At 39.2% G+C, this 11,854-nt stretch overlaps 2 protein-coding genes across 5 annotated transcripts; both read right to left on the bottom strand.

Moving 5' to 3' along the window:
* LOC139623621 (vesicle-associated membrane protein 8-like) lies at positions 1-2,660 on the bottom strand. 3 transcript variants are annotated; one of them, XM_071481969.1, is made up of 3 exons: positions 2,509-2,660; positions 967-1,134; positions 1-380 (listed from the first exon to the last, which is right to left on the bottom strand). In XM_071481969.1, the coding sequence occupies exons 1-3, from the start codon at positions 2,563-2,565 to the stop codon at positions 213-215; spliced, it is 393 nt and encodes a 130-aa protein (XP_071338070.1). In that variant the 5' UTR covers positions 2,566-2,660; the 3' UTR covers positions 1-212. The 3 variants fall into 3 exon arrangements, with proteins under 3 accessions (XP_071338070.1, XP_071338071.1, XP_071338069.1); XM_071481970.1 differs by having other exon boundaries at positions 967-1,128; positions 2,509-2,584; XM_071481968.1 differs by having other exon boundaries at positions 967-1,149; positions 2,509-2,580.
* A 1,466-nt stretch (positions 2,661-4,126) lies between these two features.
* Positions 4,127-11,340, bottom strand: vamp8 (vesicle-associated membrane protein 8 (endobrevin)). 2 transcript variants are annotated; one of them, XM_071481971.1, is made up of 3 exons: positions 11,173-11,340; positions 7,095-7,250; positions 4,127-6,287 (listed from the first exon to the last, which is right to left on the bottom strand). In XM_071481971.1, the coding sequence occupies exons 1-3, from the start codon at positions 11,185-11,187 to the stop codon at positions 6,102-6,104; spliced, it is 357 nt and encodes a 118-aa protein (XP_071338072.1). In that variant the 5' UTR covers positions 11,188-11,340; the 3' UTR covers positions 4,127-6,101. The 2 variants fall into 2 exon arrangements, with proteins under 2 accessions (XP_071338072.1, XP_071338073.1); XM_071481972.1 differs by lacking the exon at positions 11,173-11,340 and adding an exon at positions 11,083-11,106.
* Between the last annotated feature and the right edge of the window lie 514 nt (positions 11,341-11,854).

The following is an 11,854-nucleotide window of genomic DNA, read 5'->3' as shown; positions in this document are numbered from 1 at the left end:
AAAGATAGAATAATTTATTTTATTGCAGTATCAACAGTGTTGCAGTTTCCTGTCTTTTATTGATACATGTGTATATTACATAACTACATTTTAATTTACAGGCTATATTTTTAAGTGTTACCACTTAAAAATATAGTACACTATGTATTTTTGACAGGTTATGGCTTTTTGACAGGTTATGGCTTTTTGACAGGTTATGGCTTTTTGACAGGTTATGGCTTGGGGGCCTGAGTAACTTCAGTAGGGATGACTCCAGTGGCCAGCAGGATGATGAGGAGGATGATGAGGAGGACGACCACCACAATGACAACAATCAGCTTGACATTTTTCCACCAGTAGGAGCGAGTCACTTTCTGAGATGTGTGCTTGAAGTGTTTAGCCTGAGCAGAGAGAGAGATGAGACAATCCACTGAAACAACATACTGTGTACTCATGACACACTGGTCCACACTTTTATGAGAACCCAAACTCATGAGTGTATCCCTGAGAGTTCATTAGCACCATCCTCTAACAATGCCTGAATCATGTACTTTGATAGCTCAGTTCAGAAAGCAGGAAGTTTTAAGCTGCTTTACGCACTCTAAGGTAGTGACCGTGATGATCACATGAATTTTCTGAAAAAAAAAAACCATATCCTGGAATGAGAAAACAAGAATAACAGGTAGTGCACTTCACAGAAAGAAGTAACTGATACTGAGCAATACAGCCTGTACAGTGACGCATTAGAACATCAGACAAAATGTTGTTGGGTTAATGAGCTGAATGACCTAATGAGGTGCAGATTCCTCGAGTATGGGATGGCCTCTACTGACCTTTAGCACTGGTTTACCTGATTAGGATGAACATTGAAATCGTAACAACCGTATACCCAAGAAGTACTAGTGCAAGTATTTGAACAAAAACAACCAACAACACAAACCAGTTTTACACAAACCATAGTAAAAGGATAAACATCTGCAAACTTACCTTGTCTTCCATTTCCTCTGCCAGGGTGACGAGGTTGAACGCCTTTTCATGCCGCTCACAGATTTTTTTCATATTCACCATCATCTCATCTGTGACTCCATTTATCTGACCCTTTAAGGCCTCCATCTTGTTCTGTGGCTCTGGCTCTGCTGCCGCACCTCCCTGCTCCTGGGAAGAGTGTGCCTATTAATGCTGTTAGCATTACTTTTAAGAGTATTGCCATTAAGGTCCAACCAATTACCACTTTTGTTTCAAAATAATATTTAATTTCAAACGACTCTCTCAGTACAATTATTCAAGGTCCTGGATTATAGCTATCAAAATCAACTAAATACATTTACACAAGTACTGTACTTAAGTACTATTTTAAGATGCTTTTATTTTACTAAAGTATTTCCAGTTTGTGTCACTTCATACTTTTAGTCCATATTGTCTTCCCCTTTTTACTCCATGGCATTCATTTGACATCTATACCAGTTACTTTACAGATTTAATTTTAAAAACACAATGTCATGCATTGTTTTGCTATAGATTAAAATGTGCAATAGGATATAAAGTAGGTGTAATTAGAAAAGATGCTGATGAGATATGTAGATGCAAATACTGTAAACAAGTTTAAATGTCTTAAAAATGTTAAATGATTACATGTGAGGTGTTTTATGGGCAAGGTGAGGTATTAAAAACACTTAATGTGTGACATGAAGTTGAAGCTCTGAAGGGGAGTGTAAGTGAGCGTGTAAGAGCTGAAAGCTCAGGAGCCCTGCAGGTAGTTTATTTAAGAAAAAATCTGAATACAAAATGTGTACTTGAATACTCTTATAGTGTTTTATTGCTAATTTTACTTAAGCAAATGGTCTGAATATTCTTCCACCACCGTAACATTAATAACATTTCTAAACGATTTTGTCTTTGGATAGTGCCATCTTCTTGAAGACATGCGGAGTACCTCAAGGTTCAGTGATTACATCACTTCTGTTTTATACACTACCTCTAGGTCATGTAATCAGTTAATAATTTGTCGTTAAACTGTTGTCCAAGTGATGAGCCTGTGCATTTTTAAAGCCCCCTCTGATCCCACTTACTCAAAACACTCAGTCAGGTTTGATCCAAACCTTTAATTTGAGCATTTGTTTTCTTACAAATGTGTGCACAGCCTGAACTGCTTCTTCATCCATGCTAGCTGCATGCCTCTGGGTATCGTGATGGCAAACTTTGGTAAAGACTGAAATAACACAACAACTATTGGATAGACCACCAAAGTAATCAGGCGTTTGATGTCTTGCCACCAAGTCTCCTGGATTTATGTATTTGTTGCTCTTAGACTTAACTTATTTCACTTGTGTTATTAGAGTTGTATGACCAGGTTGTGCACTGGATAAGGCTGAGATGAAGCCAAATGAGAAGAGGAACATATTATTAGCGATAAAACTAACAATATGTTAGTGTTGTGTAAATGTGTAAATGTTCCTCTCTGTGTCTGTCTCTCCAACTTTCACAGAAAAAGCATTTATCCTTTTATAAATTAGGTCGCTATTGACTTACCATGTCTGCCCCGTCTCCTGAGGTATTTGTTCCAAGTCTGTCATATGTCCAGTGCATTTAGACCTGAATTGCTGGAATAACATAGCTTTGTCAGTGGTGATGTCATCCTGTATTAGTGGGTGAAACCAACCGGGTTAGTCAGCAGACTTTATTTTCTGACAGGCCTTTTTCCTCATTCTATCAACTGCTTTTCTCTTCATAAGTGATAGTCCATTGGACTACACTTAGGATTAAAGACCCACTGATCTGTTTTAACCAGGAACACATCCCATTTAAATATTAATGATAACATTTCGAGGGAGCTGACTGAAGTCAACTTCAGAAGCAGAAAACACTTCTGCTTATGCACTTGTGCTGCACTCAAGAAGAACAGGAATAACAATTATTCCATCAAGGGAGTGTTCATGCATTATTCCACTGTAGTTAGCCATAATGCTAACCTTGTAGTCACTCCAGATAAACAGCTTAAATCAGATACTTTACTTGTAAGTAAGTGAAACCTGATACAAACTGTTTAACTTCCGCAGACTGAGCTGAATCAATTGTATTGGACTTTCTATTCAGATGTAACTGCCAGCAGTGGTGCATGTATGTAGTTCTTTTCACAGTGTGAGAGATTTCATCACCAAAATTCCTGAAATCTCTGACTCAAGAGTTACAGGTCGGAAGCCAACCTGAAGGGTTTTTTCCACTCGGCTGCTCTTCAATAGGGTTTAAAATACATGTTGTGATGTTGGCCGTTTGGCTGGAGACACCCTTTGTACCTTTTCATTTCTCACATTATTTTATTGTTTGTTTGTCATGTGTACCACGACCTGAGAGGCAGTTTGATACTGAATGAATTAACCTGTTGAACTTTAGTAAATCAAACTAAAAAACCCAAGCTGCGGTTGTTGGACTTCTGATTTCTGATTAAGTTGTGTTCACTGTATTCCCACAGAGTTTACAATTACAAAAGGTGATCATGTGGATATCCCAGCTAATGCTGATCCCTGGATGCACTTTGACAGATGTGGGCTTAATTAGACAGGTAAGATGTATCAAGTTGCAATATGGGAAGTGTAGGATGCATTGTTTTTGGATATTGACCCATATTAAGGGCTGAAATCCAGAGTATTTTGGTCTCTGCTTTGATTTAGAAAATTATTTTTTAATGTCTGTAGCAACTCCTCAACTTAAAGGAAGTACAATGCCCAATTGCTGTAGTGTCCCTTTAAGAAGGTGATTGCTGGTCCTTGATAGAAATGTGTATAATGTCTATAAACTAAATTAACTAAATTTTTATTTTTTGATTTGAGGCATTATCTTTCAGTATCAGTATTCAGTATTCAGTATCAGTATTCAGTATTTAACAGCAGTGGTGGAATTTGAAGTTGAGACAGGAATTGATTTCTTCTCTGTGCGGCTCAAAAAGCTCTGATCAAGTTGTGAGTTAAAACTGTTTTATTTTGAAATATAGCAATCAAATTTTTTTTGCCATTGCCTGGTTGTGCATGTGCTATTAAAGCTTGTGAATTAAAGAGAAGCACTCCTCCTGTCTCAGGTTAGCCGGACCACTTGTCTCCATCTTGTGGCAATTCAACAAACAGCAATGGAGGGGAAAGCATCACAAGAGAGGCCGAGTAAATACTATTTATTTCATATGACACCATTAAAACCATTAAATGCCACAAGTCGTCGGTATAAGACCTTTTGTTAATGAAACAGTAAAAACCCTTCAGTGGTGTGGAACCTGCTGCAGCTGGAGCCTGTATGAAGAGAAATATGATTGTGGTCTCACACAGCATTGATCAGGCCAGTATCAAAAAGCCAATGAGATTAGGACTACTGCATCCCAGAAGCACGAAAAAAACAAACAAAAAAAAAACAACCCCAAAAAAAAGCCTCCTTTTTATACCTACTTCTAGAAAATGATTGAAAAGTAGAGTAAATTATCTGTATTATATCAATTATGATTAATTAGTCTTAAGTATACAGAAATCACATTTTCATTGGCCCATTTCTGATTAAAAAAAAAAATATATGAATGAATACGAGTAACATAAAGCATTAAATAAATAGCCTCTAAGCAACAGATACTTTCATTAACACATTGGTTAAAGGCTGTTGCAAATATACATCGAGGTGAGAATGTGTTGACTATATACAGTGTATGATGGGTATCATTTTGACCTCTTTGAAGCTAAACTGCAACTGTAACAGCAGAGTGAGATGGGAGGTGAGTCACACCAGACTGTAAATGAAAAATACATGCTACGTGTTTTGGAAGATCATTTTCTAGTTGACAGCTGATATAGTGTTGGGGGCCTTTTGGCCGACATGGGCCCAGCAGGGGGAACCATGGAGGGGCTGTAAATTATCCCTCACAGCTGGCTGGCTGGAGGGGCCTGAACCCCCAAAACTAGAGCAGACCTTTAGCAGCTCACCCTGGTGTATTGTTTATTTTATATCAAGTACGAAAGCCCTGCGTTCAAACTGCAATACCTCAGGAGTTAAGAAAAAACTAACATGATCAGTTAATAAAGGCTGATGATACTGCACAGCACAAATGTACAAATCTACAATTTATTCCCATCTAAAGGACCACTCATTACTGTTGAGTAGAAAAACCACACAATTGCAAATGCTGCACTGCTTTTCAGCTTAAGGTCTCGTCTTCACTTTCATGGCCCAAAAGAACCTTTGGTGTACATTTAGAGATAAACTCCTGGATTCCGTGCAGTAGCCACTGCTGGTATTTTGAATCCCAACGCACTTCAAAATATTTCACAATGAAGTGATTTTTGTCCTTATGCATAAAAACTGTTTTGCAACTTTGACCGTGTACTACTGACAGGGTAGAAACATCTCCTGAAACACCAGTCAAGGAGCTAAAGGACTAACATAGTGCGAAGTGTATACATTCAATAAACCATCTTTTTCTAGATGTCTGAATAGAAAGAAGCAGGAAGCACTTTACAAGGAATAAGTCCCCAAATGGTAACATACATATCCAACCTACAACTCAGCTTTTCATTAAATATATTGTGACCTAAAAATGTTACAGAATTTGTGCTTGGTGCATTTGTCCAATGTCAAAAAAAATATTTTAGACACATAAAGTTTCATCTTTTAAACTATACAAACTGTCCTTTGTAGTGCACATTACGTGACAAGCAGAATATCTAGAAAGAGAGTGGAGGAATCCACATTTTCATTATTTCTTCTACACATGTTAAAGTGACTTCCTCTTTGCCAGGATGGAATAACCGAAAGTGCTGAGGGTGCTGTTATGGAGCGTCCTTTGAGAACAGTGACAAGTGTTTTTTATGCTGCCAGGTGAAGACCTCAGACCTTTAATTTTGCACAAATTCAATATCTGGAATTGTGTCTGAAAGTTTCAAGGGTTTATGTGTCATTAAACTTCCTTACACCAAAGAACGAAACCCTTGAATTCCAATATAAGCATGAAAGTTACCAGTAGGTAGCAAAGGTTTCACCAGTCAGCAGTGATGTGCTTGAGTCTATATATTACTTTGTGTATTGTGCAATAGGGATGTGTGTTTTCTTTATGATTTAACTGTTTATGTATGTACATATGTGTGCATTTGTGTTTATGGCGCTTTGGTAGGACTAACTATAGGAGGCACGGGGGAACTGACAGGGATGACTCCAGTGGCCAGCAAGATGATGATGAGGACAATGATGAGGACGACCACCACAATGACCACTACCAGCTTTACGTTCTTCCACCAGTAGGAGCGAGCCACTTTCTGAGACGTCTGCTTGAAGTGCTGAGCCTGAGCAGGGTGAGAGAGAGAGAGAGAGAGAGAGAGAGAGAGAGAGAGAGAGAGAGAGAGAGAGAGAGTGTGAGAGAGTGAGAGAGTGAGAGAGTGAGAAGAGGTGCTGTTACCATCAACGTTGGCACAGCAATGCACATATGACCCAGAACCAATGGGGCGAAAGCAACGCACAGATAATGTCCTGTGAGCTGCTCCTTTTTCTTCTTTTAATCTGTCACCCTGACAGGGCTCCTCTTCTTGACTCACACTGCTTCAGTTGGTGATTCTGTTGCCTTCATTTGGCTGATTCATTTATACTTCAACAAAATAACAAAATATTTCAAGACTAACGTGAGGTCAAAGACTGTACAGATTCCCATGTCTCCAACATGTTTGCCAAGACAAAACCAAACTCAGTCCCACCCCTTCAGTCTATCACAACTGGTCATTATTTGATTAATCACAAGAAATAGATATTAGATCTAATGATAAATCCAAAATAATTACTTACAACTTCAATTCAAATCTAAGTTAGGAGGATTCACATCAGCTCAATAAATGATCAAATTTGTGAAAATATAATTTGAAATGAACGCAAAGCATGGTTCCAACAGATAATAATCCTTTTTCCCATGAAAGACAGTCTGACATGTTAGAGTGGGGAAAGCATACCATCATTAATTAATAAAATTATTGATGGCTGAATCCTATAACTCCATTAAAAAATGGTCTCACTGCTGACTGCCACGGGTTCGTGACAAAGCTAAACGGAGCAGATTTTACACAACTCAAAGTAAAAGAATAAACTCCTGTGGTATGACTGACCCCTGCTTGCAGGTCCTCTGACTTGCCCATGAGGTCGTCCAATCTCTCTCCTCGGGCCAGGATCCGGTCCACATTCTGCGTCATGATGCTTTTGACTCCATCTACCTGATCCTTTAAGGTCTGCACCTTATCCTGGGGCTCTGGCGCTGCCGCCTCCTTGGATTGGACAGAAAAGTCATTTAAGAAATTGAGTTGAAGAACTGTTTTGTACATGTCCAAATTTTATCTTGTACATTTTAAATCAGTGTCTAAAAAGCCACTGTATAATTTAGCTGACCAAATGAAGCTTATTTGGATGTGTTTGTAGCAAAAACAATTTTAGGGTTAAGACAATTTTCACTTTGAGTTCAAAATAACCTTTACATTACATAAAAACTAAAGACTCCTCCAGTGAAACTATTGCTCTGGATAGTAAAGATATTTTTTAAGGATTCAGTCTGGTCTCCTGAAACAGGTTTTTCTGTTATTCAGCCCATCCTCATCGATATGCATCAAGTGAACAAAATAATAGAAACACCTGTGACTATAATGTAATACAGTTCAACAGCACCACAAATCAGAGTCTGACCATAAAGTTGAATCAACACCTAAAACAATTTCAACACAAACTGAACTTAATAACCTTGATAAAAGATCTATTGCAGGGTTGCTGCATTAGGGTCAGTCAGTTTTAGCTTTGTTCCAGTTTGTTCAGACTGTGGTGGCAAGAACCAAGAGACAGAACAATATAAGGCTTGTTTAAGCACCTTGGTCTGGTTTAGTTTACTCATCACAGACAGTATAAAGTACAAAGATTGAAAGAATAACCCTGATGATAACATCAGGCTTGTCTAAGCTTTTAATAGAAATTTAAACAGAAAGCCTGTGTTACTGTGGAGTTTAAAAAATGAGGAAGCAGGAAAGGTCTAATGCTGTGGTTCCCAACCTGTGGGCCAGGCCCCACTAGTGGGCTGTGAAAGTTATGCAAGTCGGCTGACAAATCATTTGCAAAACAGTATAGTTTTGGTGTAGAAAGAAAATGTAGTTATAAAAAAATAAAAACATATGATGATGTTTTAATTGTCTTTAAATAAAATGCTCTTTAACAGCTTTGGCTTAACACTGTCATAACTCATAACCATAATATACACTTGTATGTTCTACACTTGTATAAGGCTGGAAACCACCGGGCTAATGAGTGGCACTATTAAGATGCATAGTGGAAAATGTAGGATCCACTTTTTTGGAACTTGACTCAGCTCCCATTGCTTTGAATTTGACCAATTAAAAAAAAAATTCCCGATGTGAGTCCCCCAACTTTATGGAAGTGCAATGCTTAATCACCGGGGGACCCTTTAAGCTCTGCATTGCCTTTGCAAATATGTCTGTTTGATCACACAATTCATGATGAATGTGAGCAGAGGTGATTAGATTTCTGCTGACAAGGCACAATGAGATGATTCATGAATAACTCAGAATGGCCAAAGCAGTAGCATCTTTTAATCTCTTCTGACACATTTTTACCATTAGACCTTACATTAATGTTCTTTTAATTTCTCCCAATGACTGGGTTCATCTGTCTAACACCAGTATTTTCAGACAGCTGGTGGTGACTTCGAGAGTCCTTTCAGTCCCTCGGGCGGTTGCACGTGACATCACAGCCTGCTGGCTGTGAAACGATTGTTTTAACATCTCTGGGAACGCCTGCTACAGCGTGTCTGCATTCAACAGGAAGATAAGCTGTGATCTCACACAGCAACAGACATAATTTCAAAGCAAAAATGTTGTACACAGTGTGCAGTGTGTGTGAGTGAACATACATACTGTAACTTAACAGCAGCAGAGCGTAAACAAAACCGTCTCTAGGAAACAGAGCAGGTTTTGCTGCGTCATCTGCTGTGTGTGCTCCCTCCTCTTACCCTTCCTTTTATTCTATCCCTTCCTTCCTCCCAGTGTTTGTTTAGGTCAATTTGATCTCCCTTCCTTCATGCTCTCTTCCTTATTCTGTTCTTTCTATGCATATTTGGTTTATGCAGTGTCATCTAATCCACCTCTCAAAACAACACCTTTACAGACCTGCCTCTATGTAGCTGATTTTGTACAAGTTGTGTTGTTGTCTTGTGTTGTTATTTAATTTGAAATGTTCTTTTGTTCTTAATCTCATATTTCAGCATTCTTTCCAGATGCTTTGCTCCTGTTTAACTCGGCTTTTATTCACCTATCATATAAACCAGGTTTACTCTCCTCCTCCTCTCCTGTACCAGTGCTAGTAGTTCAGTGAGCCCAATGAATGGCTGAGAGCTATTAAGTATCAACATTCAGAGAGACAGGGAGACAGAAACATGCCCAGTACAAGATGTTCATGCACCGATGGTGACACACAGTATCCTATTCATCTATTTGAACTGTTTTAAGACGTGGAGAGGAATTCACCCAAAAATGTCTCTGCCATTTCAGAAAAGTAACTTTGGTCTTTCAGTAAAACATGGCAACTCAAACAAAAGCCTGTCAGTTACGGCTCAGTGTAATATGTAGCTGATACCCCAAGAAAAAGGATGATACACAAGGAAACGCTCTCTAAAATGTGAGTGTGATAAAATAAAATCTTTCCAGTGGACATGTCTGACTGTGGTTGTATATGCAAAAGATGTGATTAATTTAAATTGTTAGGCCACATGAAATCCTCACTGCTCACATCCTTATCTAGTCAAATGTGAAGTTACCCTTACCTGTGAATACACTCAGGTTTAAATTGACCACATGCAGACACTGGACAACTAGTGTCTGCAGCTAGTGTCTAATAAATGCTGCAGGCTACAGGAAAACAGTTTGTTGGTTTAGCTCTTGCCCTCAATACAGCCGAGTCAGTTTAGCTAGAGTTCAAAGGCTTGCCTGGACCTTCGCAGAGAAGAGATGTTTCAAAACCACAGAAGTCACAGTGTTTAAATGTTCAGCACAGGAAGCAACAGTGTGGCGCTGACAGCCTCCATCAGATACTCATTAGATGCCATGGACCCTCAGTGAACAAGCCTTTGTTAAAGATAACTGTCTGAGGGGATCTGTGTTAGATATAAGCTGAAAAACTGAGCACATAGCTGTTGATAGCACAGACGAAAGCAAACACAGAGAGACTGCGAGGTTTAAACTAAGTTAAATTAACATTAAAAACAATAGTTTAATTTTATTCCTTGAAGATCCTGGGACTTCATGGAAGACTTTCAAGGATCTTGAGCCCTGATTGCTGAAGATGAAGCAAAAATTTGATATACAGCACAGTTTTAGCAAGTATAACATTAGGTGGATAGAAATTTTCAGTTCATAATAGAAGCTAAACAAGACTTCGTTTGACAACATGACCACATGACTGCTTCTCTTTGCACAGTGTTGGTCAGTAAAAATATAAGGTCAAAAAGTATCATCTCCAGTTGGTGTTAATGCCTGAGAGAGACGAACTGGGGCTAACAAAAGATAGGATTCAGCAGTGGTGAGCTCAACCTGTAAAGGCTACAGATTTTACTCAAGAGATGCTGTATGGTGGATATAAGACAGCAGGTATTAAGGGCTTCTCAGACAGAAATGTGTCAGAGAGACGTGATGAGCCGCTCTGCGCCGGGGGGCCAGCTCTGCCAGCAGGCAGGGACACGGCTTTACATCGACTCATCTCCGGCTGGAGCTGGGCTGCAGGCGACGGGCTCAGCCGACAGCGAAGCGCAGGGGAAAGGCTCTCAATATGAGCGGAAACACACTGTTTATCAGTTAGTGGATGAAGCAGAAACCTGAAGAGTTCTCATGGCAGAAAAAGCTTTAAGTGGAGAGTCTCTCGTAGCCTACGTGAAAAAGTTCAAGCACAGACTGTTTGGTTTCAGCAGCGGGTGGTAATTAGGCCATTTTGTCAGGCTACTCTGGGACGTCCCACTCAGCAGCGAAAAGCTTCATCTGCCGAGTGAACTGCTGCTTAGACCTGGCTCAGCAGCCTGACGGGAAACGAAGAGTTAGTCGGGAAACACACCTGTTGCATGTCGTGTCTGGCGTTAAACAAGGTGGCGGTGGAGCGGCTTCCTACACAACAGAAACACAAGCTTCAACCACTATCACCTACCGGATCAATGTCCATCCTGTTGGAAACAATGTCCCCGGACCGCAACGCGATGGATTCACTTACTTTTAAGTTGACGATAGTATTTAAAACCTTTTAAAACCCTTTTAAGGACTTGGCAGTTTGATGCTCCACCGAAGCGACTGTGTTTCCTCCTCTGTTTAACTTCCTGGTTGTTGTTTTTTTTGTCAACTGAATTCCGTCGGTTCAGGTGTCAAGTTGACCATAACACAACCACAGCTTCCTGACAACATTTTCACAATAAAACACTTATCGTCGCTTTTTTTTTTTTTTTTTTAGGAATGTAACAGGTTAGCACAATTATCCAAAAGTATCAAAGTATAAGTGTAAAGTCACTTCTATTATATAGTCCTATATTGTTATATTGTCATTACATTCACTTTATATAATATGTATCCACGATGCACTATTAAAATTGCGGTTTAATTTTGAAGGTACTTATCTGAATTTCCTTTATTGTTGAAAAATTACGACAACTTGATGTGGCTCCACATTTTATCCTGGGGATGGTGTCATGGCAAGGCGCTCTCATGTGTAGGCTGTGTGCTTACTTACTGAATCACTGAGATAAAGCTATCAGACTCTTTCATAACGTGTATGCTTCTTTACTAAACTTGGTCTTATGTCATCTTTTGTGTTTATGATCAAACAAAAGGGCGTGTGA

This window comes from Trachinotus anak, unplaced genomic scaffold, assembly GCF_046630095.1.
Source record: "Trachinotus anak isolate AG129_WGS33_773 ecotype Australia unplaced genomic scaffold, CSIRO_AGI_Tana_v1 ptg000008l, whole genome shotgun sequence".
In the NCBI taxonomy this organism is placed as follows: domain Eukaryota; kingdom Metazoa; phylum Chordata; class Actinopteri; order Carangiformes; family Carangidae; genus Trachinotus; species Trachinotus anak.
The sequence above is the reverse complement of the archived record's forward strand: the minus strand, read 5'-3'. Positions and strand labels throughout refer to the sequence as shown.